The sequence below is a fragment of the Petaurus breviceps genome, unplaced genomic scaffold (assembly GCF_028583685.1).
Source record: "Petaurus breviceps papuanus isolate PSGF00001 unplaced genomic scaffold, PetGlider_PUasm1.0 355, whole genome shotgun sequence".
Lineage (NCBI taxonomy): Eukaryota > Metazoa > Chordata > Mammalia > Diprotodontia > Petauridae > Petaurus > Petaurus breviceps.
The window spans coordinates 1579964-1607926 of record NW_027186289.1 but is presented as its reverse complement, the minus strand read 5'-3'; the positions used below and the strand labels follow the sequence as shown (position 1 = coordinate 1607926).

General features: G+C 41.9%; 1 protein-coding gene and 2 pseudogenes across 1 annotated transcript in view; 2 read left to right on the top strand and 1 right to left on the bottom strand.

The window, feature by feature from the left end:
• LOC138168138 (zinc finger protein 665-like) overlaps window positions 1-27963 on the top strand; it is a 552079-nt pseudogene that overhangs the window by 192146 nt on the left and 331970 nt on the right.
• Window positions 1-27963, bottom strand: part of LOC138168150 (zinc finger protein 665-like) — a 33506-nt gene that overhangs the window by 2197 nt on the left and 3346 nt on the right. The window contains exons 2-5 of the mRNA XM_069097191.1: window positions 22389-22440; window positions 10298-10380; window positions 3436-3562; window positions 1-1390 (exon numbers count right to left, since the gene is read on the bottom strand). The exon at window positions 1-1390 is cut by the window's left edge and continues 2197 nt beyond it. Coding sequence (XP_068953292.1) covers window positions 1-1390; window positions 3436-3562; window positions 10298-10330 — 1550 coding nt within the window. The 5' untranslated portion in view covers window positions 10331-10380; window positions 22389-22440. The remainder of the gene's footprint in view (window positions 1391-3435; window positions 3563-10297; window positions 10381-22388; window positions 22441-27963) is intronic.
• Window positions 14153-14674, top strand: LOC138168179 (large ribosomal subunit protein eL32 pseudogene; annotated as a pseudogene).

Below are 27963 nucleotides of genomic sequence, written 5' to 3'. Positions count from 1 at the left end.
GCAGCAAGATGGTACCTCTCTATGAAAGTCTTTCCACATTGATTACATTCAAAAGGTTTCTCTCCACTGTGAATTCTCTGATGGGCAACAAGATGGGAACTTGTTCTGAAAGTCTTTCCACATTGATCACATTCAAAAGGTTTCTCTCCAGTGTGGATTCTCTGATGGGCAGCAAGACTGCCTCTGTCTCTGAAAGCCTTTCCACATTGATTACATTGAAAAGGTTTCTCTCCAGTGTGGATTCTCTGATGGGCAGCAAGACTACCTCTGTCTCTGAAAGCCTTTCCACAGTGATTACATTCATAAGGTTTCTCTCCAGTGTGAATTCTCTGATGTCCAGCAAGGTGGGAGCTTGTTCTGAAAGTTTTTTCACACTGATTACATTCAAAAGGTTTCTCTCCACTGTGGATTCTATGATGGGCAGCAAGACTCTCCCTCCTTGTGAAAGCCCTCCCACATTGATTACATTCATAAGGCTTCTCTCCAGTGTGGATTCTCTGATGTGTAGCAAGATTGCCTTTGTCTGTGAAAGCCTTGCCACAGTGATTACATTCATAGGGTTTCTCTCCAGTATGAATTCTCTGATGGGCAGCAAGATGGCATCTCTGTATGAAAGCCTTTCCACATTGATTACATTGAAAAGGTTTCTCTCCCCTGTGGATTTTCTGTTGGCCAATAAAGAGAGATCTGTAGCAGATAGCCTTCCCACATTCATGACATTCATAAAAATTCTCCCCGGTAGGTATCTTATGAGATTTATCAAGATCTAAGTTCCAAGAAAAGGCCCTTCCACATTGAGGACATGCATAACTTTTCATTCCAGGCTGAAATCTAGCCTGGCTAGGAAGAGACGAGTGATGAGATGAGGCTGTTTCACATTTATTATGTTCATCAGGTTCCTTTCTAATGGGAATTTGTGGGGGAGTAATGAGCATAGTGTTCTGACTCAAGGCCTTCCCACCTTTATTACTTACAGAAAGCATTTCTTCAGTATCACTTTTCTGAGGTCTAATGAGGTCTGAATAACAGCTGCAGGCCATTTCCCATTGATTACCTGGATACAATGCCATTTCATAAGGCTTCTCATGGGACTGAAAAAGCTCTACATGTTCAATAAAGCCTTTGCTATATTCAGTATCCTGAACAGAGTCATTCCCTGAGGTCATTTTAATTCTGTGATTTAGAATACAAGACTGGCTGTATCTCTTTACAATTTCATGAAATTCACAGTTACTTCTTGGATTTTTATCCACCTTGATATTAGAGTCACAGATTTCTCTCAACTTGAAGTGCCAGATACCATCACTGATGAATCTTTGCAGGTCATGGTTTTCCAAAAAAATTCCATGATTTCTAGTCACCTCAATTACTTCCAACCCAGTCTGTATGTCTGAAGAAAACAAACAATCAAACACATATACACCAAAAGATATACACTCACAAGTCTATACAATAGAAATAGTTACTGGAGACTTACGTGGCTCATGACCTCATCACCACCCTAAATGCAACAAAACTTTGTGTACTCTTGGAGCAAACATTGGCATTAAGTGGACTGTATCATTGTAAGAAGAGACAGTCTGTGGGAGTGACAAAGGAGGTGTATGCCACAGAGTGCTGGACCAATCGGAGACTCAGTCACCCTCAACAAAAGCAGCAGCCACAAGGGACAATGGCCCTCAGTCTTTTAATGTCAGCAGAGTAGACTGATTCTTTATGGGAGAACAGTTTGTTACTAACTTGGGGAGAAAACTGAGCCAGCACAGGCTTTGCAGCATTCCAGCAGAAAAGAAGTGAGGAGCTGTCAGAGCTTTGTTGGACAGCACCACATTTACTCATCTGGGCCAGGACACTTGTAAACATCCAAATTGGTTTGATGAAAGTAAGGGGAAAATGCAAAAGCTGATAAAGAAATAATGAAAACTCTAGAGGGCTCACCAGTCCTTGGGTTTGCTTTTGCAGCTATATTCTCGGGAATTATATACCATCTATAGTTATTTTCAATGGGATGTCTCTTATTATCTTTTCTGCATGGCTTTGTTGGTGATATATAGGAATGCTGATGCTTACGGATTCTACCCTGCTACTTTGCTAAAATTATTAACTACTTTAATGAACATTTTGATTGAGTCATTGGCAATTCTGAAGTATATTATCATATAATCGATCAAAAAAAAGTGTTTGATTACCTCATTCCCTCTTCTGATTACTTCTATTCCTTGTCTTATTGTTATTCTTCTTATATCCAATACAACACTGAATAGCATAGGTGACAGTGGGCATCCTTGTTTCACACCTGATCTTACTGGGAAAGTTTCTATCTTATCCCCATTACAAATAAGCTTCCTGATATGCTTAGGTAAATGCTTTTTTTTTAATCCATTGAAGAGAAAGTCTATAAATACCTATACTTTCAAGGATTTTTAATAGAAATGAAGGTTGTGTTTGGTCAAAAGTTTGTTCTTCAATTATTGATATAACGCATGATTTTTTGTTACTTAGTATTCATACAATCAATTATGTGAATAGCTTTCTCTGAGTTCAAGCATCCATCCATTCCTTGGATAACCTAATTGGGCTCTATGTACAATCATTGGAATATACTGTGGTAATTCCCTAGCTAATATCTTATTAGGATTTTTGCATCCATATTCATTCAGGAAATTGGTCGATTGTTTTCCTTCCCTTTTTTTACTCATTCTAGTGGGGGTATTAGTACCATATTTGTTTCTGAAAAGGAGTTCATAGTACCCTTTCTTTGCGTATTTTTCCACATCGTTGATTTAATACTGGAATTGGTAGATGTTTAATGTTTGGTAAAATTCCCTTTCTATTTCAGCTGCTGCTGCTGGTTTTTCTCAGGAAGCTCATTTTTGACCTGTTTGATTTCTTTTTCTAAAATTGGCTTACTTAGATATTCTAGTTCCTCTTGTATTAATCCCATGAGAATAATGTTCCAGCTCTACCAGCCCTCACTCCTACATAATTCTAAGAGGATTAATTTCTATGTGATACCTACTCCATTTTAAATTTCCCTGCCTAATTTTATTTTTTTAACCTCTTAAAACACCTTTTAATGTGCAACATATCCTCCTCTTGGGGGTAATTCCTGGGTTTTTTTCTTTTCTTTTTTAAACATAGTTTGACATTAGTTCAGATAGTTTGATATATATTCTATAAATTGTCATGAAACTACACTTTGCTTCACAGAGAAGGAATATGGCATCAAGGTCAGACACCTGACTGATGGTAACTTATTTGACTTGGAAAGGTAATGAGCCAAGACCAAAGTGGATGGAAATTTGGTGCATGCAGAAGACTGTGTACTCAATGAAGCTTCTAAGCCTGGGATGTACCAGAATATGGATCCATTCTCTGCCACCTGTGCAAATTTTGACCTGACAACACCAAAAAAAGAGGGGAAATGGTCCTTACCCAGAGACAGCAGGTTCTGGACATTCTCCAGCATGACCTCCTTGTAAAGCTCTTTCTGACAAAGGTCCAAAAGGCCCCACTCCTCCTCAGTGAAGTCCACAACTACATCCTTGAATGTCACCAACTCCTAAACCACCAAAAGTCACATGATTTAGAGCTGAAAGAGAGACTCCAGAATTCATCTAGTTCACAACTTAGAAGAGGAAACTGGAGCCCAGAGAAGGGATTTGCTTACAACCTTTAGGAGTGTCACAGCTAAGAGTTGAAATCAGTTATTAAAAACCCAACAGAATATGGAAAAAAGCATTTTATATTTGAAGTGAGAATAATAATGGAATAAGAAAAGCTAGAAAAATATCTTACTAGACAATATTCCTGATGGGATTAGGGATAATTTTGCTCCACTTGTGATGCACAAGAATCTGTGGAAGAGAAAGTGCGGTGTAACAGTAATAGAATTTAAAGATCCCCTTGGATGGCTTGGTTTTTGGGTTAAGTGTTAAGACCTGGAGCTTGTGAATCCCACTTGTGGGATGGACTTGTTGACATGAAGAGAGGGGGATGACCTGGGAGGAGCTGGTGCCATGTATAGAGAGAGGCCAGAAGAACTTCTGGGAGCCAGTATCTGGAGGCTGAACTGAGAATTGAGAACTCCTGAGAAATGAGAAGAGAGAACTGGGAGGAAGCATGACTGAGGTGCCAGTGTTTTGTCTGTCTGTTTTGATGTTGCTTTGTCATATTTGTCTGCTGATAGAGGATGTTACTGTTGTTGCAGAAGTCCTGGGAGCTTGCTGTTGGTTCAGAAGCCCTGAAAGACGATTGTCTTGTTGTATGTTTACAGGAATCCTAGAAGAAGGTCTTGCTAATGTTTTCAGGAGTCCTGGGATTGTACTAATGATTTGTGGTGACTCCTCAGACCATGTTGTTGGGTCTAGGTTGATTTTACAGGCAAAGAGTGAATTGATGAGCATGTCAGGAATGTGTTTGTTTCTCATGGTGTCTTTGTTAAGCTTTGTCTTCCCAGAAACAGAAACTGCTGAGAACTTGCCTGGGGTCAAGATGAAGAAAAGACCTCTCCTTGAGTATTGAATGCTGTGATGATATTGTAACCTAGTGACCTAGGGATGGATGGACTTCCACTGCCTCTTAAGAGAGTGCTTGGTGGTGATAGATGATATTGTAATTCAGTTATGATTCAGGGGTGGAAAACTTTTAGCCTTTGTATTTTGTGACTGACCAAATGAATGTACTTTGCTTATGATTCAAAACTAATTTCCACTTGAGAAGAGAGAATTTGTGATTGACTAAATGAATGTACTATCCAGGGGTGGAGTACTTTGACTTTATACTTTGTGATTGAATTGAGGACTTAGTAAATGATTAAGTTACCTCATATTTTGAGTTTCTCTTTTCTGTGAATGTTTTGCCTTAATCTGTTACTGAATGAATGGAGAGTTAGTATGCTAATCAAAACTTGGAAGCAGGGGGCAGCTAGGTGGCACAGTGAATAGAACACTGGCCCTGGAGTCAGGAGGACCTGAGTTCAAATCTGGCCTCAGACACTTAACACAAAAACTAGCCATGTGACATTGGGCAAGTCACTTAACCCTAATTGCCCTCCAAAAATAAACCAACAAAAAAAACCAAAAACCTGGAAGCTGCTTGTGCTTGGCACTACATTAGGTCATGTGTCCTAAGTGATATATTAAGAATATTCTATGAAGAGTTTGTGAGAAGTTGGTAAGTACTATGTAATATGCTAAAAGTCTATAATAAAAGTAAGAAGTAGAGAAAGCTATGAAGAAAGTGAGATTACCCACAATCTGACCTCAACTGAGCGTTAGGAGACTGTGTGCAGCCAAGCGAAGAGTTCTCTATTCTTAAACTGAGCAGCTGAGATGACTCTGGGCATGGAGAGTCACACTGAAACATCTTCTGTCTTTGCTTTAGGATTGCTTTCAATTGTTGATGGAATACATTCACTCATTTTATTATTTAATTAGAGAGGAATAAGACTAACTATGTGGGGAAAGGAGGGTTCCTTCCTCCATTAAAAATGCAAAATTTTCTCAAGAGGGGTTAGAGTTTGAGCTAATGTATAAAGAAAGATATTTACAGCTTATAAAAAATAAATTACTTCAGGGGCGGCTAGGTGTAAAGGCATTCACAGAAGCTTTCCAGAAGAACTGCTACTGTGAACAGCTTTTTTAAGGTTCTGATTACTCAGTATAGTGATCACTCTATTCCATAACAAAAGCAAAACATCCATGGAAAATCAAGGTACAGCATAATTCAAAATACAGCATTCACCATATTTCAACTTATCACAGAAAATCACAATATAATATTCACAACATAGTCTCAAAGTAAAATAGTGACTCAAGTTAATTCAACCAGTTACTTATCAGTAATATCAAAGCACACAGTGAAATCTTTGACTCTTGGGGCAAAGTCTTGATTAACTCAATCAGTCACTAATTGGTAACAATAGTCAAAGTACTCAAAGTACAATCAGTCACTTATTCTAAAGTCTTACTAAGTATCATACACAAAATCCTCCACCCCTTAGGTCACCAGTAAATTATAATTCCATAATTACTCAGGACCCAAGGAGAGGTCTTTTCTTCATCTTGACTTGGGGCCTGTTCTCAGATTACCTGGATCCCCTTCCATGGTCCCAGATTCTACCTGGATTCAACAGCAGACAGCTCCCAGTTCCTTGACCAGCTCTCTGGGCAGGACCTGTTCCACACTGGTGTTCACAGGGTCTGGTCCATGTCAGCTCCTTCACCATTTCTGCTCCAAGGAATTCAAGGCTCAACCAAGCCACAAACAAAGTCTCAGTATCCTGGTCATGCTTCAGTCACCTGGGCTCCTGGGCTCCTGGCTCTGGACTCCTGGGATCCTGTTCAGAAGAAGCTCCACCACAAGTTCTCAGGACTCAGTTCTCCATTCTTCTGTAGCTGTTCTGCCACCAGATCTCAGTCTCATAGAAATTCTCCCTGGGCCTCTCTGGGGCTTTTGTTATATACACAGTATTACCTACTTCACTTCCTTCAGTCAACCCCTTCCTGTTACATCAGTAACAGGAGACAGGAGTTCATACCTTCTGTTTCCCCAACAGAGGCTTGATCAGTTACTAAGTGTTAAGTACCTGCTACTTTTGCTAACACAAAGGGATCTTCAAATTCAAATTACATCACCATCACACTAGGTGGTGCAGTGAATACAGCATGGGCCCTGGAGTCAGGAGGACCTGGGTTCAAGTTTGGTCTCAGACACTTGACACACACACACACAAAAACTAGCTGTGTGACCCTGGGCAAGTCACTTAACTTAATTGCCTTCCAAAAAGCAATAAAGAAATAAATTATTTCAACATGCTGCTACAACTCTAGAACACTGGGGTGAGGGTTAGGGAGTCAAGAGAATGATTCAAGAGGCTCACTGATGGCAATTGTACAAGAAAGTGACCATTCTTCAAACCCTTTGATGCTTGGGAGGGCTCATCTATGTTTCCAAACTGCTACCTGCCAAAACACATGTCTAGCCAAGGCATTGGCATTTGATACCTTCATTTCTAGCCGAATGGTATGATTCACTGTTTAGGAAGTTAGATGATTGTGGAACAATTTTTATTCTTATAGATAAAAATATCTTCACCTTTTTATCACTTCAATTTCATTGAAAACATTCGGTCTATATTATAATTGTAAATTTCACTTACAGCTTTATTTCTATTATTGAAATTCAGAGAAATTAAAGAATTTTAAGTCTTTTTCTGATTTTTTAGATTCCCAAGCATTTACAAGTCTTTTCTTTTCACCAGGTGTTCCAATTCATGACACTTCATTGCATTCTGTTCATTCAGAATGTGAATAATCACAGTAGGAAGGCCATGCCTTTCGTCATCTCTGGAATCCCTAACTTGTCCTCAGCACAAGCTCTTGCCCATCTCTTTCCTTCCCCATCCTCCCACATTCTCCTCCCCACCATGGGCTGAGCTCATGGACTCCAGACACGGAAATCTTCAACTTGCACCTTGGTGCACTACTCTGCAACTTCTCACTGACTTTGCCAGCCTGTCCCTGGGTCTTTTGCCCAAAATCTCTTCCTTTCTTCTGTTGTCTTCCATTGAAAGTGTCATCTCGATGGGGACAGGACAGTCTTTCTTCTCTTCTGTTTGACTCCCTGGGCACCATTCATTCATTTCAGTTGTGTCTGACTTTTCTAGAACCCATCTGAGAATTTCTGAGCAAAGATGCAGGAGTGGTTTGCCATTTCCTGCTCACACTCATTCTAAAAATGACAAACTGAGATAGACAGAGTTAAGTGACCCAGGATCACTCACCTAGTAAGTGTTTGAGGCCAGATTTGAACTCATGGAAGTGAGTCTTCCTGATTCTAAGTCCACTGCTCTATGCCCTGGGCTGTCCACTATCATTTTCATTCTTTCCTGAAAGGGCTCTCTGCAAAACTAGCATTGATACTTTAGTGGCCAAATCAGACAAACTTGTTCTATAAAATTGGGATTCAGTCAAAAGGCCACACTTCCAGATCCAGAAGGCCCATGTGCCCTGAAGGCTGCAGATTTCCCACCCCTGTTCTAGACTGATTGCATTTAGATACCAGGAGAGAGTAATTTTGATCCAATGATGTTCTTCATTCTTATCTTTATAATTTCTGAACATATGGCCTCAACGCCAAATTTTAAGAGTATTTTACATGAATGTATGACCCACCGATTGAGGGTAAAAGATCACAAATATCCTTGTGACTTTAGAGGAGACATCATAATTTAGTTTAGGACACACACGTCCCAAAATAGGATGAATTAGGGAGAATGGGAGTTGATGACAGATGAGGGAAGAGGAGGTCGCAGGGGGAACCAGAGTTTTCATTTTGGCCCAGGTAGAATGTGAGTCTTGAAGTGGAAGTGAGTGAACCAGGACAAGGTCTAGGTTCAAGAGGGGTCATTGCCATGGCCATGGCATTGCAGCTGATGGAGACCAGGAATAGGGATAGAGAAGAAGGCAGGGGCCTGAATTTCTAGCCATGAGGGTGAATGGAGGAAGAGGATGATCCTGGGGCCTCAGGACTGAGGCAGAAAGAGACTGGTGGGCCTTCTCAGAAAGGCCTTGGTTCCCTGAGGCCCATAGGGCCTTCTGCTTTCCATAGGGCCCACATTTCTAGGCAACTTCTGCCTTGGTCTCCTCTTCCTGGCAGACTCCCTGATTGGAAGAAGCAGCCCTTTTCCTTGAGATAAAGATGTCTCTTAAAAATGTAGTACTGGTCTGCAGTTCCCAGGCAGGGCTGAGCCAGGAGGTCAAAAAGGTCAGATGACCTACCTGTGTACTCTGACTGACTAGCCTTCAAAGACCAAGAAGACCATGATTTCTGCTTCACTCAGTCCTCTAAAATCCCCCAGAGGCACTGTCTCCTGATTGGAGAGAGTTCACCTCAACCAGCCCAATCCGTGTCCCCTCAGTGCTGCTCTCTGGTAAACTCTCACCCCAGAATTCCTTTCCTTCTTGAACTCTGGGAAACACACTTGGACCTTTGGTACTCTTATCTCCCAAATCTGACCCCTGAGGCTTTCACGTGGCCAGCAGGCAATGGTTTTTAAAAGTGAATTTTTGAGAAAACATAGTTGACTCCATTTGATGCTACACTGGTTGTTCTGAGGTCAATGTCCTCAATGTCCCCTTAAGTACCTCCCTTCCCCAATCTCTTTGTAAAAATTCATAGATTCACTTCCTGTCTGGTTATTCTGTCTAAGAAGGCACAAAGGCGTTAGTAAATGCTGATTAACTGCCTACCATTTTCTTTGAACTGGTATAAGTAACTATGCTAAAGACCTTTGTAACAGACCTTTCTATCTCTACCTCTAAGTCTACATTTTGTTTCTTTTCCTAAAAATGTTCCTTTCTATCTCTCTGTCCCCTGACTTGATCTTACCCGAAACTTCTTTGTAAGCCTGCCTACAAGACCTCAGGGATCCTAACCAAAGGATATGTCATGTCCCTCAGGAGGAGAGCCTGTGTCTCTGGCCTCTGTGGAACTGTGAGACACACCCGTCCATCAGGGAGCCTGTCACACTCTTGAGTGGAGAAATGAACCACAGTTTACGGTCTGTCTTTGACCCGTGCTCCCTTACTCTGCAAGTCCCTAGCAAAGACCCTGACAATTCTTACAATAGCATCAAATGAGACAATATTTATATGGCCGCTGGCACACGGCTGCTCCCATGCCACCAGCCCCTCAACCCTTTCCAGTCCATTCCACCTTAGTCCTCTTCTTCTCTCTGACCCAAAGACACTGGCCTCCTGGCTGACCCTTGACCCAGACCCTCCAGCCCCTGACCCTGAGCCTTCCCAATGGCTGTGTCTCACACTTGGATGTCCTCCCCCCTCACTTTGGCCTCCTGGCTTCCTTTACATCTCAGGTAACATCTCCCCTGAAAACAAGCTGTTCTGGTCCCTTCCCTCTCATGGCGCCTCCCTCCATTCTGTACAGAGCTTGTTTGCACACAGATGATGACATGTTTTCTCCCAATTAGACTGAGGTCATGGAAAGCAGGGCCTGTCATTTTTTAAAACTTTCTTTGCACAATCAATCAGTTAGCACAGTGATTGGCACAGAGGAGCCACTCTCTTAATGCTTACTGACTTGACCCAAGAAATGGTAATTGGGAAGGATTCAGGGAGAACTGGGAAGGCTTGTGTGGCCTGAGGCGGGACATGAGCAGAACCAGGAGGTTCTTCTCTGCTGACAGTGCAAAGGACAACCTGAATCTAGCAGGACTCCACTGTGATTCCACCTTGGCTGATGCTGGTCAGGTCTGTGGATGGACTGCACTCACCTGGGAGGAGGGTCTCTGGGCCCCAGGGGCCATTCTCCTTGGTCTCTCTCCTAGGAATAGGCTTTGGTGCTCAGCAAGCTGACCTGGGGAAGGAGAAGAACCTCAGGGTGGGAGAGACATTGACTCTGCGTTCTCTTCCAAGACTGGATGCTGGAGTGCCTGAAGGCGGGCTCTCAGAGCAGGCACAAAGGCCCTTCCCTGCCCTCAGGGGAGAGGCTCCACCACAGGAGGAGGGCAGCAGGGAGAGTCAGGTTTGGAAGTGAACTTCTGAGCAGGAAGAGGACGTGCTACCCTCCAGAACTCCTCCCCCATCCTCCTACAGGGCCCCAGGAGGCAGAAGGGGCTTAGGAGGGGAGCCCCCATGGGATGAGATGAGCCAGAGCCTCAATGGCTCCAGACCCAGAGCCCTGCCTCCACCTGCTACTGTGGGTGAGACGTGTGGGTCAGGCAGCTGTGACCCAGTGGGAAAACTGGGGATGGCACCTGTCAACAGAACTTTACTGTACAGGTCTCTAACCTGGGCATGCCCAGAGGCAGAGCTCAGCAGGTCAGAGGCAGTTGTGCCAGCAATCCAGGAGGGGTTTCATTAATTCATTTCAGAGTCAGGGAGGGGCTTTGCAAACCTGAAGTCCTCTTTTCTGGGAAGGCTCCCCCAGCTGGGGAAAGGCAGAGTTTATAATACATTTAAATCACAATAGGGCTGGATCCTGACAATCATCTTTAGGCCTTGAGTTGCTATTTCCAGGGCAGACTCATGCATGGCCTTCCTGGGTCCTGTGGGAAACAGTGCTTAAGTTGACTGTCTCAGGTCTTGAGGGTCGTGATTCCTTTGTGGGATACGGAACCAGTGTTCTGTGGCAGGAACAGGTTTTACAATCTTTGATTCACTTCACTGAACTTACACAAGCATAGGAATGTCAAAGTTGGCAAAAGTTGATGTGTCGCTTTAAGCTGCTGTGAATCCCTGACTCCCAAGCCAAAATCTCCTGGGGAAATGGTAGTTCTGAAAAGTCTAGGTGTTAGTATATTCATCCCACATATGGTACTGATTGATAGGAGAATCATAAAAACTTTACACACCCTAGGACCTCTGGGATGTGACAGATAAGTAGCAGGGGCAGCCCCCAGAGACACTAAGCAAGATGTCAGAGGGGAAGGATGAGGCCCAAAGGAAAGGGCAGCCAGCAGAAGTGGGGTGCGGGAAGGGGCCCTTACTCAGACCTTCAAGGCACCTGCATGGGCAGAGCTGGCTCCCAGAAGGCTGGAGATCTCAGCTCCAGAGGACATGGAGAGTTCTCTGTCCAGGAGGAAGAAGCCAGAAACCTTATTCCAAAAGGAAGAAGGCAGAGAGATCTCAGCTTCCAAAGTAAAAATGTAGAGGGATCTCACCATCAAGGGAAGAGAGCAGAGAGAGATCTCAGCTTTCAGAGGGAAAAGGCAGAGTGACTGTCCTTAGCTCCAAATGAAGAAGGCAGAAACTTTAGATCCTAAGAAGGTAGAGAGAGCTCTGTTCTGAGGGATGTGACAGCCAGCACCCTGGCACTCCCAGGACGGCTGCCAGCACGGGCTCTTTGATCTGCTTTTCTAAAGGAAAGCAATGTTTAAAGGGTCAACAATCTTACGTTAATTACATTCACTAGTTCAGGGGAAAGGTCAGCACCCTGAACATGGAGAAAATACAGAGAAATTAGCACAGAGATTCAGCAGACAGGGCTCCAACTATCTGAACAAAGTAATACAACCACCTACATACACCACCAGACAGGGGGAGCACAAACATCCAACTAGCAGGGGGGCTCTTTTTTTTTTTTGAAGGTGGGAAGGCAGAGCAATTGGGGTTAAGTGACTTGCCCAAGGTCACACAGCTAGTAAGTATGTCAAGTGTCTGAGGTCAAATTTGAACTCAGGTCCTCCTGACTCCAGGGCCAGTGCTCTATTCACTGTGCCACCTAGCCGCCCCTAGGTGGGGGGGAAGCTCTTAACAAATGGCTACTCAGAGTCCTCTCCAGGGAATCAAAAGGTCCAAAACAAGCCATCCCCCAAAGTAAAATACTGGTCTACCAGCATATATAGTTTTCAACTCCTAGGCTCAGAACAAGAAGGCCTAACAACCCTTGTGACTCAGTGCCTAATTAGCTTAGTACCAAAAGCTGTGAAAGCCTTCCTACAAGCTTCCCCTAAGCAAGTTTCCCTTTACGCAAGTCCCTCCCCCAAGGGGCTCTATGTGAATCAGGATGCATCACAGCTGGGCCAGAGCTCAGAGCAGTGAGACATCTGTCATTGAACATGTATGGTCACATAGGCTTCTAATGGACCAGGAAATTCTTCCTATTCCATTAATATTACAGGGAAGAATGCAGAGAGCTCTCTGCTCTGAGGGACGAAGGTGGGAGGGACCTTAGCTCCAAAGAATGTAGAGAGATCTCAGTTCCAAGCGCTTCTCTTCCCAGCTAACATGCTCTGGCTGGGTCTTCCTGATCCCACGAGGCCTGCCCAGCCCTGCCCTCCTTCTTCCAGGCTCCCCCTCTTCTTGCTGACCCTCCTCCTAAGTTTCCAAACTTCCCTGCAGGGAGAGAATTCCATGATGGAACTACTGTGAATAATTTCAAAAAGTGAAAACTCTTTGTTAATGTTAAAGTAGCTAAGGTCGCAGGTTCCCCTCCCCTGGGCTAGGGTCTTTACAAATAAGGACACCACTGCTTGTAGCTGCCTGAATGATTTGTAAGAGGTGGAGAAGGGAGCAGACAGCGGAAAAGGAGAGACCATCCCGTACAGGGAGTTTTTTCCTAGGAAATGACCTGTGAAAAGGAGGAAAGAGGATAACTTAAAGATGAGAAGGGTCAGGGAAGGTCTTTTAAAGGTGGGAGATCTCTGGGCATTTCATGTTTGCAGTTAGCAGGTCAGTGGACTGGGGGCTGGAAGGAAGTTGAAGTTCTCTTATTTTCAGTCTGGTCGGACCCTTCCTGACCCCACGTGGGCTTTTCTTGGGCAAAGGTACTGGAGTAGTTCGACACGCCTCTGTAACCATATGGTCTGTCACAGAAACAAGGCTTTTTAAAACCCTGTGACCTGTGTCAATGTCGTATTATGTCACCTAGTCCAACCCCTAACTCCATCTGAAAATGAGGCCCTAAGACAGGATACAAGTGTGCTGCAGGCCTCTCCATTCCTTTTATTGTGCCCCCTGCCAGGCACAGGCTCTACCCACTGGCCTTTCTGCCCCTTCCTCACCCTCCAACAAACAGAAAACTACCCCCAAGCTCTGCTCCCTCCAGCCTGGAAGGCTCTTCTCTTCTCCCATGGGCCTTAGTGTCCTTCAAGATGGAGCTCCAATCTCCCCCTCTGCAGGCCTGACCTGGTTTTCTTCCATCTCCAAGAACTAGTACCTCCCTCTCAGAGACCACCTTCCATCTGGCTCCTCCCTCTCTACAAGCCTGATCTAAGGAATCATTTACAGGTTATGAATAGAGAGCCAGGCTTAAAGTCAGGCTCCAAGAATGGCCTTGAATCCAGGCTGGAAGGCACACCTTCATCAAGTCACTGAGAAGAGATGAATGGCCAGGAATATTTCCAAGATCCAGGCTGGCTCAGACAGAGATTTGGAATCATTTCCCAACAGAGAGGGCACTTGACCCCCAGAGATCTACCCAACATTCATAAATTATGTGGCAACCCCCACATCAGTCCATTAGAGCGTAAAGTCCACAAGGGCAAGGAGTGTTTTTGTTTTGGTTTATTCAAGAATTGGCTGAGACTGAGAAATACATCAGCTGGGCTATCAATCGCACACTAAAGGAAAAACTCAGAGCTGGGGAGAAGGTGGGAGGGGGGTGAATCTGGGTCAATTCTGGGGAGAAGCTCTCTCTTTCTGTCGGCGCTTCCAGTGGAGGGGCTGCTGTCTCTTCACTGGCGCCATGCCCGCCCTCAGACCCCTCGTGAAGCCTAAAATCGTCAAGAAGAGGACCAAGAAGTTCATCCGGCACCAGTCCGACAGATATGTCAAGATCAAGAGAAACTGGCGTAAACCAAGAGGCATTGACAACAGGGTGCGAAGGAGATTCAAGGGCCAGATCTTGATGCCCAATATTGGTTATGGAAGCAATAAGAAGACAAAACACATGCTGCCAAGTGGATTCAGGAAGTTTTTGGTGCACAATGTCAAAGAGCTAGAAGTCCTTCTGATGTGCAACAAATCTTATTGTGCTGAGATTGCTCACAATGTTTCCTCTAAGAATCGGAAAGTTATTGTTGAGAGAGAAGCTCAGCTGGCCATCAAGATCACCAATCCAAACGCTAGACTGAGGAGTGAAGAAAATGAGTAAAAAGCTTTGCACACTTTTATTTGTGTTAAATAAACTCATAAACTACAAAAAAAAATTCTGGGGAGAAACATGAGCATTTCTAAAGTTTTTGAAATTCATTATCCAATGAGATCCCCATTGAAGAAAACAAAGAGAACAGAGTCAGAAGAACTTGGTTGAATACTGGGGGCAGAACAAAGACCTGGAGGGAGTCTCCATGGTCAGGAGTTGCCCCAACCCCTTCAGATCTATCCCGATGGGCGAGTGGTTGTCATCCCTTCTCCGAGAGGACCGAGATGACATCACTATAGTGGTCCATCCACCAAAAAGACAAGGATGGGGTGGGAGAGGAAGGGGGATCGTGAGATGGTGCAGGAACAAAGGCCTAGGAAAAGGGAGGGGAAAATGGATTTCTAGAATCTAGGAGTGGGTAGAGGTGAGGGAGTAACAAATGCTAATCCAAGTGAATGGAGGAAGGGTCAGAGGCAGGAGGAGGGGAGATTACCCAACCCCCACAATCCCATTGCATTTGCAGTCTGGGACTCAGTAATCAAAAAGACTTGGATTATCAGGAAATAGTTTCCAAAGGCAGCCCCTGAAATTAGGTGGCTAATGTGGGCAGGACTGGGCTCTGGTCCGAGAGTCTATAGCACTTACTGCAAATTCTGGCATGGAGTAATGAAGAGCTGAATAAATGATTGTTCATTCATTCATTCATTCATTCATTCATTCATTCACTGGGAGAGGGAAGAGAAATTGAGAGCCAAGGTTCAGATCCCCAGTCATTTCAGAGGTAGCTAGAGATCCCCTGGCTCAGGGGACCCCAGGCCCTGACCCCTGGGCACTTAAAAGAAAAGGGCCACACCAGTGTAAGAGATGAACTGAACTTGTTTCCACAGAAAATGTGTAATATCTGCAATGCCAGTGCTAATCATTTCATATCATTTTGATCCTTAATAAGGGCCAGAGCCTGAACTAATCCACCAGAAGAAGAGCCTGGACCCAACAGCAACTTTGTAAACTCAGAGAATCCCTCTTCCTACGGCAACAAGGGAAGCCGGGGCTGACTTTATGTCCATTAAGGATGAGACCCTTAACTCAAGACACTATCTTGAACAATGGCACTTTTTCTTCATATTTTATGGATACTGTCAAGCTGAAAGTTTGGTTAAAGAAGACAAACAGACTAGGCGATATAAATTTATATCATTTGTTCCCTTAAAGCTAGATGAAGCTAGCAAGCTTGTACGAACAAGGAGCCAAAACCCAAGTTCTGACTGCCTGAACCAAGAAATGAGAAGGCTTAAATACGTTTCAGAACCATCCCAATTCAGGGGGGGCTGTCACTCAAATTTATGCTTTCCATATATGTTTAATCATGGTATGAGAAAGGAATTTTCTTAATTGAATAGGTGGTAAATACAATAAAATAAGAGAGTTGACAAAGTGTCGATTGAATTTATGACCCAGTACATCTTTGTTTTCTCTATCATTAACATGTCATGACATAATATATGTCCAAAAAATATTAAGATAAGAAAAAGTCCCATTACTCAAGGTAGTGCCTCGGATTAAGGGCCTCATCCTTAATGGCCATAAAGTCAGCCCCATCAGGGCTTGTTGACATAGAAAGAGGTATTCTGTGAGAACAAAGAAGCTGTTGGGTCCAGGTTCTTCTTCTGGTCGATTAGTTCAGGCCCTGGCCCTTACTGAGGTTATTAAATTAATATGAAATGATTATCAACACATACTATATTATGGCATGTTAATGGGAAAGAAGACACAGATGTCCTGGGTCCTAATTTCAATTGACACTTTGTCAATTGTCAAACACAATCTCTCATCTGATGGTGTTTACCGCCTATCCAATTAAGATATCATCTGGCCTGTCTGCCTCTCTAACCAAACTCTCAGGTCTACACCAGAAAGATTAAAATAGGTTATCTTGTATATTACCACTCTTCTTGTGTTAATGATGAAGGAAACTTCAACACCCTGGGTACATCAATTGAGGCAATTCCTTTGAAAGAATTTATGACTTGTCAAAGTGGGGCTGAAATGTGAAATGTAATCAGAGGCCGAGACCCACCTGGGTGGGTTTTAGGCATCTGGACACACTGGGAACCCTGCTACTCCCAGAGAGTGGGAGCAGAGGAGGGAAATGTGAATCAGGGCAAGTTTTAAAAATTTGGGTATTTGCCTTAAACAAATGTGCCTATGTTAGGTTACCCGCTCTTGCAAGAATGAAATTAAATGCCTTCCTGGAATTATAGTTAATAATTAATTACTATTAACTAACAATGATATAATTATTAATACATACAATTTTATAATATGTATTTGTAATATATAATAATTAATTATAATTATTCTTTTGCCAGCACATTTCTCATACCACCAAGTCTCCTAGGTTCTTAGATTAAAAAGGAACCTCAAAGATCACCAACTTTGACCCCCCACTCCCAGACAATAATGCTGAACAGGCCAATCAATAAATAAATATTAATTAAACAGAGGACAGAGTGCCTGGTCTGGAGTCAGGAAGACCTATGTTCAGAATCAGTCTCAGGCATTATCTGTGTTATCCTGGGTAAGTCACTTGACCCTATTTGCCTCAGTTTTCCTCCTTTGTAAAATAAACTGGCAAATCACTCCAGTATTCTTTCCAAGAACACCCAAAACAAGTCCCAAAGAGTAAGATGTGATAGAAAACCTCTAAAATTACCATATATATATATGTATGTATATATGGTATTATATTATATTTATATGTATATAATTTATATATATAATATATTTATATTATATATAAAATTACCATATTATATATATATATATATAGTATCTTTTATGTGCTGGGCACTGTACTAAGGTCAACAAGGCCTCTTGGAACAATTTTTTAAAATGGGCCAGTGTCAGAGGAAGAGGAGAGGGTATTATATGTTTGTTCATCTGAAGATTCTATGAGAGAATGCCTAGGAGGCCAGAGCCTGTCCTGAGAGAAGGGCAGAGCACAGCAGAGTGGAGCCTGTAGGAATCTAATTAACCTGGGAAAAGCAGGGGAGAAAGCTGGTGGTTGGATGAGGATTCATTCAGGTCCCCACAATGTGTTTGAAGGATTCTCCCAAGTGAGCCTGGGCCCCAGCATGAGCTGGGGTGCTGTCCAAGGCAGGAGAGAAGCAGGGAAGCAGGACAATGAATGGGGAAAGGGATGATTTCAAAGGCTGATGTCCACTTTCCAAGTGACCAGCTCTCAAAGGACCCTAGGCTAGAACCAGATGGGGCCTCAGAGCTCCAGGCCCTTGTTTTGCCATGGAAGATAAAGGCCCAGAGCAGTCAATGACTGGCCCAGGGTCACTGGGACATTAAGGAACATTCAAGATTTCAGCTCAAGATACAGATTTACAGAGAGTTGGAATTCCATGATTATTTTCTGACATCCTTCCAACTCCAAAAGTCCATGAGTTATTTTCTAAGCTGATCTGCAGATTACATAAATGCACGTATATTTGAAACCTTAAAGCAGCTTAGTTTGCAGTCTCCAAGTCCAGCCCCCTCATTTTACAGAGGAGAATACTGAGGTTCAGTGACTTATCAGCCAAGGCTAAGGGGGTAGAGGCCTAGGTGTAATGTCAATGGGACAGGAATATCTTCCCTGTCCATCAATAGGCCTATGCCACCTACTTTGAGCTCTGGCCCAGCTCCCACCTGTGATACACCCTGAGTCTCATGGAGCCCAGAGTGGGAGGAGCTTGCCCAAGGAGTAGAAAGAGAGAAGCAGAAGGAGTGGGCAGAGGGAGGAATTTGTCTAGGGGAACTTGTTTTTGTGAGGAGGTCTGACAGAAAGAAGGCTTAAGATGTTGGTACTCCCTGGATTAGTGATCAGTACCCTGCTAAATCTTACATCCAGGTATCCTAATGATTTTCCAAATACATATTTTGGTTTTGCCTTTGAGGAAGAGAGTTTGTCATGTTTGTGAATATACCCTGGGCATATGCATGCATATTCCTAGCGGCTGCTATGGGTATGGCATTGCCATTACACTTCCCCACCTCAGACTGAACTAGAGGTCTTCCCAGGAATATTAGTTATTCTTCTGTGCCTGAGGGGAAGAGACAAAGGTCTATAGCCTGCTACCTTCCCCTCATACCCAACACCACTTTTTCCCTATAAGATAACAATGAATTAGAATCAGTTACATTTATAATCCACATTAAGTTTTCTCAATTAGCTTTTAGCCAAACACCATCACCTCACCCCTGGGCTATCCCAATAGCTGCTGGGGGAGGGGCTCTGCCTGCCTCTAGTCTCTCCCCATTCTGGTCCAGCCCCAATGTCATTTCCTAAAGTGCAGGTCTGACCAGGTCACCCCCCCCCCGCCCACTCAATAAAGTCCAGTGGCTCCCTATTGCTTCCACAAACAAATACAAAACCCCCTACTTGGCATCCATGTCGTTTAGCCCTCTCCCACATTTCCAGTCATCTTACTCCTTTCTGCCCCACCTGTCCTCCTCCATCCAGTGACACTGGTCCCCTGGAGGTTTCGCTCACAAGACCCTCCATCTCTCTGGCAGGCCCTTTGCCTGGGACATTGTCCCTCCTCTATTCTGACCACTGAGCTTCCTGGCTTCCTTTAATCCTCCCTTTCCAACCCCTCTGTATCCCAGTGTTAATTATTTCCTATTTATGCTCCACATAGCTCACTATGTGAGCATCTGTATGTTGTCTCCCCCATGTGACTGGGGGCGCCCCGAGGGCAGGGACTGTCTTTTGCCTCTTTGTATCCCCTGTGTTTAGCACTGTGCCTGACACATTGTTCTTGGTCCATCTTGTTTGACCCTCCCTTTCCCTCTGGACCACAGCACACCAATCCACAGGATGTTCTTGGTGACTATTCTCAGGCAGTTTGCCACTCCCTTCTCCAGTGGGTTAAGGTCAAAGGGCTAAGTGACTTCCCCAGGGTCACACAGCTAGGAAGTGTCTGAGGCCAGATTTGAATTCAGGAAGATGCCTCTTCCTGACTCCAGTCCCCCAGTCTATACACTGCAACAGCTACAGTGGCCACTAATAGTTAGAGAAATCCAAATCCAAACAACTCTGAGTTTTCACCTCAGAGTGACCATGTTAGAACAAAGATGGTGTGAAAGTAAAAGGTGGAGGGGCTGTGTCGATCCAGGCCCACTCCACTGTTGGTGGAGATGTGGATTGTTCCCAGCACTCTGTAAAAACATGGAAATGTATGAAGAGACAGAAACATCTCTATGTTGGGAGTCAGAGATGCCACTGGAGGGCATATATCCCAGCAAGGTCAATGACAGATGGAAGAACCCCACATATGCCCAAAATTTTCAGCAGTTCTTTTTCTAGTAGTAAAGACCTGAAAACCAAGCAAATACCCATCAGTTTGGGAACTGAGAAATAACTTTTGGGCAGCTAGGTGATGCAGGGGATTACTGTGCCTGGAATCAGGAGGACTTGAGTTCAATCTCAGACATTTACTAGCTGTGTGGCCCTGGGCAAGTCACTTAACCCTATTTGCTTCAGTTCCTCATCTACAAAATAGGCTGGAGAAGGAAATGGTAGTCCAACATCACTGGGAAGAAAACCCCACATGGAATCATGAAGAGTCACAAAGGTCACTTCTGAAATGACGCGATAGCAAGAACAAAGAAAGTTTCCTTACATGAATGCAATGGAATATGTTCCTGTGCCATAAGAAGGCTGAATACAAAGACCTCTGGGAAGGCCCCAAGTGGCACAGAGGATAGAATGCTGGACCCAGAGTCAGGGAGATGAGTTCAGATCCAGCTTTTGACACTTGGTGGTTCTTAACCTGTGTCTGCCTTAGTTCCTTCATCTGTAAAATCAGAATTATGACAACAGCATCGATCTTCCAGGGGTGTGGTAAGGGTAAAATGAAATAATATTTATAAGGTGCTTTGCAAATCCTACAATCCTGTATAAGTGCTAGCTATTATTACTGTTGTCATTACAGTTACTGCTATTACATATAAACTAATGAATTAAAAAGAATCAGAAAACAAGATCTACTATGACTCCAATGGAACTAGAAAAAATAACCAGGACAAAATGAAGCTGAATGCTGTGACATTATCCTGCCCAAGCTTGGCCTTTAACTGGAGATACGAGAATGCCACCCCCCTGCCCCCATTTCCTTGCAGATTTCTACCTGCTTCAGTGTAGCCCTAGGGAAACACAGAAAAACACCACCTGGCCTCAGCACATGCCAGGTACCTCCACTAGGAGCCTAGTTCAGCACCAGGTAAGCTGCTAGACCCTTACAGACTCCAGTGATGAGCACCCGAGACCCCAGCTCACAAAGCTAGTGACCAGGCCCTTGGCCCCCAGCACGAGAAGCTGGGGACAGTGCCTCCTGTGCTCCAACAAGAGAGTTCAACTTCAAAAGCCATGAAATAGGCAAACAAGATGAACAAGAATCAAAAATGAACATTGACCATGGAGAGCTTTTATGGTGATGCGGAAGATCAAAAGACATACTCAGAAAAGAACAACTTTCAATACATCCACATCTGAAACCCAAAGGGGAGTATAAACTGGTCTCAAGCCCAAAAAACCTTTTTGGGAAAGCTCAAGAATGATTTTAAAAGTCAAATAAGAGAAGTAGAAGAAAAAGTGGCAAAAGAGATGAGAGATATGCAAGAGAAAGTCAACACTTTGGAAAAGGAAAGAAAAAAATTGACTGAAGAAAACAACTCCTTAAAAAGTAAAATTGGTGAAATGGAAAAGGAGGTACAAAAGCTAGCTGAAGAAAATAATTTCTTAAAAATCAGAATCAGGCAATTGGAAGTCAATGACTCTATTAGCCTTCAAGAATCAGTCAAATAAAATGAAAAGAGAAAGAAAATGTAAAATACCTCATAGGAAAAAGGAGAAGGGAAGCCATAAATAGGGAGGAAAATAAGATGGAGAGATAGACACAGTTAGTAATCAGAACTGTGTGGGATAAATTCCCCCCTCAAGCAGAAGCAGATAGCAGAGTGGATTAAAAACCTTAATCCTACAATATACTGTTTACAAGAAACACATTTGAAGTTGAGAGATACACAAAGAGTAAAGGTAAAAGGCTAGAGCAGAATGTATTTTACTTCAGCTGAAATGAAAAAAAAAATCAAGGTTATCATTCCTGATCTCAGACAGACAAAAGTGAAAATAGATCCAATTAAAAGAGATAAGTAAGGAAACTACATCTCTCTAAAGGTACCATAGACAAGTAATATCAATTATGTAATATATGCACCAAGTAGTATACCATCCAGATTCAGAGAGGCAAAGTTAAGTGAGTTGCAGGAAGAAAGAGAAAGCAAAACTATACTAGTGGGAAACCTCAATATCCCCCTCTCAGAAGTAGATAAATCTAACCACAAAATAAACAAGAAAGAAGTTAAGGAGGTGAATAGGATTTTAGAAAAGTTAAATATGATACACCTCTAGAGGAAACTGAATGGGAGTAGAATATAGCTTTTTCTCAGCAGTACATGGCACCTACACAAAAATTGACCATGTACCAGGACATAAAAACCTCACAATCCAATGCAGAAAGATAGAAATATTAAATGTATCCTATTCAGATCATGATGCAATAAAAATTACATGAAATAAAGGGCCATGGAAAGATAGGCTAAAAACTAATTGAAAACTACATAATCTAATTCTAAAGGATGAATGGGTCAAACATCAAATCATTAAAGAAAAATCAATAACTTCATACAAGAGAATGACAAAAATGTGACAAAAGAGCAAAACTTACCAAATGCAGCAAAGTGATTCTTAGGAGAAGTTTTATATCTCTAAATACTTGCCTGAATAAAACAGAAAAAGAGGAGGTCAATGAATTGGGCATTCAACTAAAAAAGCTAGAAAAAGAGCAAATTAAAATCCCCAATTAATTACCAAATTAGAAATTCTGAAAATCAAAGGAGAGATTAATAAAATTGAAATTATTGAACTAATAAATAAAACTAAGAGATGGTTTCATGAAAAAAATAGATAAGCTTTTGTTTAATTTGATTAAAAGAAAGAAGAAATCTAAATTACCAGTATCAAAGTTGAAAAGGGTGAATTCACCACCAATGAAGAGGAAATTAAAGCAACAATTAGCAGCTAAAAATTTTCCCAACTGTATGACAATAAATCTGACAAACTAAATGAAATGGATGAGTATTTACAAACATATAAATTGCCCAGAATAAAAGAAGATGAGATAAATTACTAATATAATCCCATTTCATAAAAAAAAAAGTTTAACCACCCTTCAGTGAACTCCCTAAGAAAAAATCTCCAGGGCCAGATAGATTTACAAGTGAATTCTACCAAACATTTAAAGAATAGTTCCAATATTATCTAAACTGTTTGTAAAAAACAGGCAAAGAAAGAGTTCTACCAAATTCTTTTTATGGTACAAATATGGTGCTGATACCTAAATAGGGAAGAGCCAAAACAAAGAAAATTATAGACCAATTTCCCTAATGAATACAGATGCAAAAATTTTAAATAACATAATAACAAAGAGTTTATAACAACTTATTATGATGATAATGCTCTATGACAAGATGGGATTTATACCAGGAATGCAAGGCTTGTTCAATATTATTAAAACTATCAGAATGATTGATCATATCAATTAAAAGTAATAGAAACCATATGATTATCTCAATAGTTGCAAATAAAAGTTTTGACCAAAAAAATAGCCATTCCTATTAAAAACATGAAAGCGTAGGAATCAATGGTGTTTTCCTTAAAATGATAAGTAGCACCTATATAAAACCATCAGCAAACATTATATGAAATGTCAATAAGCTAGAAGCATTTCCAGTAAAATCAAGTGTGAAACAAGGATGTCCATTATCACCACTATTATTTAATATTGTACTGGAAATGTTAGCTTAAGCAATAAGAGAGAAAAAGAAATCGAAGGAATTAGAATAGGCAATGAAGAAACAAAAGTATCACCCTTTGCAGATGATATGATGGCATAGTCAGAGAATCCTAAAGAACCACTTAAAAACTTGTTGAAATAATTAACAACTTCAGCAAAATTGCAGGATACAAAATAAGCCCACATAGATTATCATAATTTCTATATATTACTAACAAAACCCAGCAGCAAAAGATAGAAAGAGAAATCCATTTAACGTAACTGTAGACCACATAATTATAAAATATTTGGGAGTCTATAAACCAAGACAAACCCAGGAACTATATGAATATAAATACAAAATACTTTTCATACAGATGAAGTCAGATCTAAATAACTGGAAAAATAACAATTGTTCATGGGTAGGCCAAGCTAATATGATAAAAATGACAATTCTACCTAAATTAATTTATTTATTCCATGCCCTACCAGTCAAACTACCAAAAAACAACTCTATAGTGCTCGAAAAAATAATAACACAAAATTCATCTGGAAGAACAAAAGGTTCAGAATATGAAGGCAATTAATGAAAAGAAATGCAAGGGAAGTTGGTCTAGCTGTACCAGATCTAAAACTATATCACAGAGAAGCAATCATCAAAACTTAGTACTGTCTAAAAAATAGAGTGGTAGATCAGTGGAATAGGGTAGGTACACAAGACACAGGAGTCAATGACTATAGTAATCTACTGTTGGATAAGCCTGAAGACCCCAGCTTCCAGGATAAGAACTCACTGTTTGGTAAAAACTGCTGGGAAAACCAGAAAAGAGCAGGGCAGAAACTGGGCACAGACCAACGTCTTATATTGTATACCAAGGTAAGATCAGAATGGGTACGAGCCCAAAGACTCCAGCTTCTGGGATAAGAACTCCCTATGTGACAAAAACTGCTGGGAAAACTGAAAAATAGTATGGCAGGACCTGAGTACAGACCACTATCTTACACTGTATAACAAAATAAAGTCAAAATGGGCTTGTGATTTAGATATAAAGGCTGATACTGTAAGCAATCTGGGAGAGCAAGGAATTGTTTATCTGTCAGATTTATGGAGAAGGAAAAAGTTTATGACCAAACAAGAAATAGAAAGCATTATAAATGCAAAATGGATAATTTTGATCACATTAAATTGAAAAGTTGGTTTGTTTGTTTTTTTTTTACAAAGTCAATGCAACCAAGATTAGGAGGGAAGCAGAAAATTGGGGATTTTTACAACCAGTGTCTCTGATAAAGGCTTCACTTCTAAAATATACAGAGAACTGAGACAAATTAATAAGAAAATAAGTCATTCCACAATTGATAAATGGTCAAAGGATATGAACAGGCAGTTTTCGGGGGAAGAAATTAAAAGATATCTAAAAATCATATGAAAAAATGCTCTAAATCACTATTGATTAGAGAAATGCAAATCAAAACCACTCTTAGGTACTAAATCTCACCAGTAAGATTGGCTAACATGACAAAACAGGAAAATGATAAATGCTGGAGAAGATGTGGGAAAATTGGAACACTAATGCATTGTTGGTGAGGTTGTGAACTGATCCAACTATTCTGGAGAGTAATTTGGAGCTATACCCAAAGGGCTATAAACATGTCTTTGACCCAGCAATACCACTTCTAGGGCTGTATCCCAAAGACATCATACAAAGGGGAAAAGGGCCCGTATATACAAAAATATTTCTAGTAAAGGGATGTCATTTTGTTTCTTCTTTCTCCTGGTTCATTCCATTGGTTATAATTCTTGACAATTTGACTGATGTTTAATGTGAAGGTATATGTAGAACCTGGATCAGATTGCAGGCCACTTTGCAGGGGTGGAGGTGGGGTAGGGGAGGGGAGGGGAGAGGAGAGGGAAGGAGAGAAAATTTGGAATTCAACCTGTGGAACTGAATGTTGTAAACTAAAAAGAAATTTAAAATAAAATAAATGGGTGCATGAGGTGAAGGACTTTAGAACTCTCATCAATGCCTTGATAAACCCCGAGTCCAAAAGAAGAGACATACCACTCACCTTTTGAAAGAAAGGTAATTAATTTAAAATGCAAAAAGAGAAAAGCATTTTCAGTTATGGCTAATGTGGGAATATTTTCAGCCAGACTATGCAATGTTGTAGAGAGGAATATGAATTGTGTTGGTTTTTTGTTTTTTATTTTAAAAAATTTCATTTGCTCAATGGAATAAGGGATGATAGGAGAAATAGCCTGATTTTAAAAATACTTCTTACTTGAAAATAAAAGTGATTTTAAAAAATTTTAAAAAGGAATGTAATTTTGGAAAAGGAAAATATTATTTAAAAGAAAAAAGTATAAATTAAAATAGGAAACTTAAAGAAGAAAGAGAATTTTGAATTCTGAATTCTGCCTCTTCCCATTCCACATTTCCCTGATCTCGTATTAAGGAAACAACTATATAATTTATACATGTGAAATCACAGAAAACATCCAAGCTACTATTTTTTTCATTATTCTCTTGCATCACTCTCTCTTCTCACTTTTTCTTCTTCTACCTCTCTTCTATTATTTTTAAACTCCTTTTTGAGTTCTTCCATGAGTTCTTTTTTTGGCTTGAGAACATTTCCCATTTTTCTTTGGTGTTTTGCCCATAGGTATAAATTTGGGAAGTGGTATTTGGTAAGAATGAATAAATAAATAAATAAATAGATTCCTCAAAGAAGAGCAGCTACATCATTGGGTAAAAGTAACAATCCCATAGAAAGCTATGAGTGTGAGCAAGCATAAGCCTCTTCTGTCATTGAAAAGAGTCTGAGTTAACCACATACATGAACATCTTCCTTTTGCTAACTTGCCATTGGAATTGCATCCAAGTTTTGAAAGACATTTTTCATATAAGTGGGATGTTTGTCTTTTTTTTTTCTTTTTGGAGGGCAATTGGGGTTAAGTAGCTTGCCCAAGGTCACATAGCTAGGGTGTGTGTGTGTGTGTGTGTGTGTGTGTGTGTGTGTGTGTGTGTTAAGTGTATGAGGCCAGATCTGAACTCAGGTCCTTCTGACTCTAGGGCTGGCGCTCTACTCACTGTGCCACCTAGCTGCCCCAATGTTTGGCTTCTTAAAAATGGAAATGGAGAAATAATCAAATTCATACAATCATCAAATATATCACATGTATGTATAGCTATGCAATTACTGATCCCCTGGACCGCTAGTCACTGGGGGAGACAGCCCTAGGTAATCAGATGTTTCCACATCCCAGGGAACATCTGAAAGATGGTCAAACCAAAATGCCCTGTGAAGCCTCTGGCAAATGTTCTCTGGAAGTGTTTGGGGATGGGGTGATGCAACATCTCCCTGGACTTTCAGAGCTGGGCCTCCCTGCCTCTCCCATCTGAGCACTGCACCCCATTCCAATGACAGGTCTTACTTTTTAATTTTTTTATTTTTGGAGGGGGGGGGAAGGCAGAGCAGTTAGGGTTAAATGACTTGTCCAAGGTCACACAGCTACTTTTGTGTTAAGTGTCTGAGGCTGGACTTGAACTCAGGTCCTCCTAATTCCAGGGCCAGTACTCTATTCACTGTACCACCTAGCCACCCCAACAGCTCTTCTAACTGAGCCATGGTGGAAACTGAGTTTCTTTCCAAGAATCGAATTGAGAACCAGAAAGAATTTCAGAGGTCATTTTACCCCTTACTATGAGGCCCAGGGAGGATGAGTGATCTGTTCAATATCATACAGGAATTACATGTCAGAAGTGTAAAGTAAACCAGGTCACCTGACTCCAGACCCCTGCTATTCCTGCTGGACCACACTGCCTCCCCTTTTCCCCTTCCCCAATGATTTCACTGTCCGTGCAAATACAGGATAAATAGGAAAGAATGAACAGAGAGAAGGCAGCAGAATTAAGGGGAGAAGAAAAGGCTTTTAGGATTTTAGCAGGGACATGAAGGAAACCAGAGAAGCCAGCATTCAGAGCAGAGGAGGGAGAGGGCTCCAGGCCTGGAGGGACAGCCAGAGAGATGCCTGGAGGCACCAGAAGAGTTTAGAGGGTAAGTGAGGGGGAGTAAGGGGTAAGAAGACTAGAAAGGGGAGAGGGGGAGGTTATGAAGGACTCTAAATGTCACACAGAGCCTTTTGTATTTGTTGTGTTTGCCTTCCTTTTCTAAGAGGACCATGACATCAGGGAAATGACGACATGACTTACAGTTGGCTTTGAGCGAGGGAGGGCTGTGTAAGGTCGCCAGCCTTACTTTCTCCTCCAAAGCCACCTGGTTCCAGTGACCAGACATCATCAGGATGACTAGAGATGGCCCAGGATGCAATGGGAGACCCTGAACCTTTTTGGCTAAGGCCTTTTCAGGTTCTCACTTTGAATGAGGTAAAGCCTCTTTTCTATTCTTTTTCCCTCCCTCCTTTCCTTCCTTCCTTCCTTCCTTCCTTCCTTCCTTCCTTCCTTCCTTC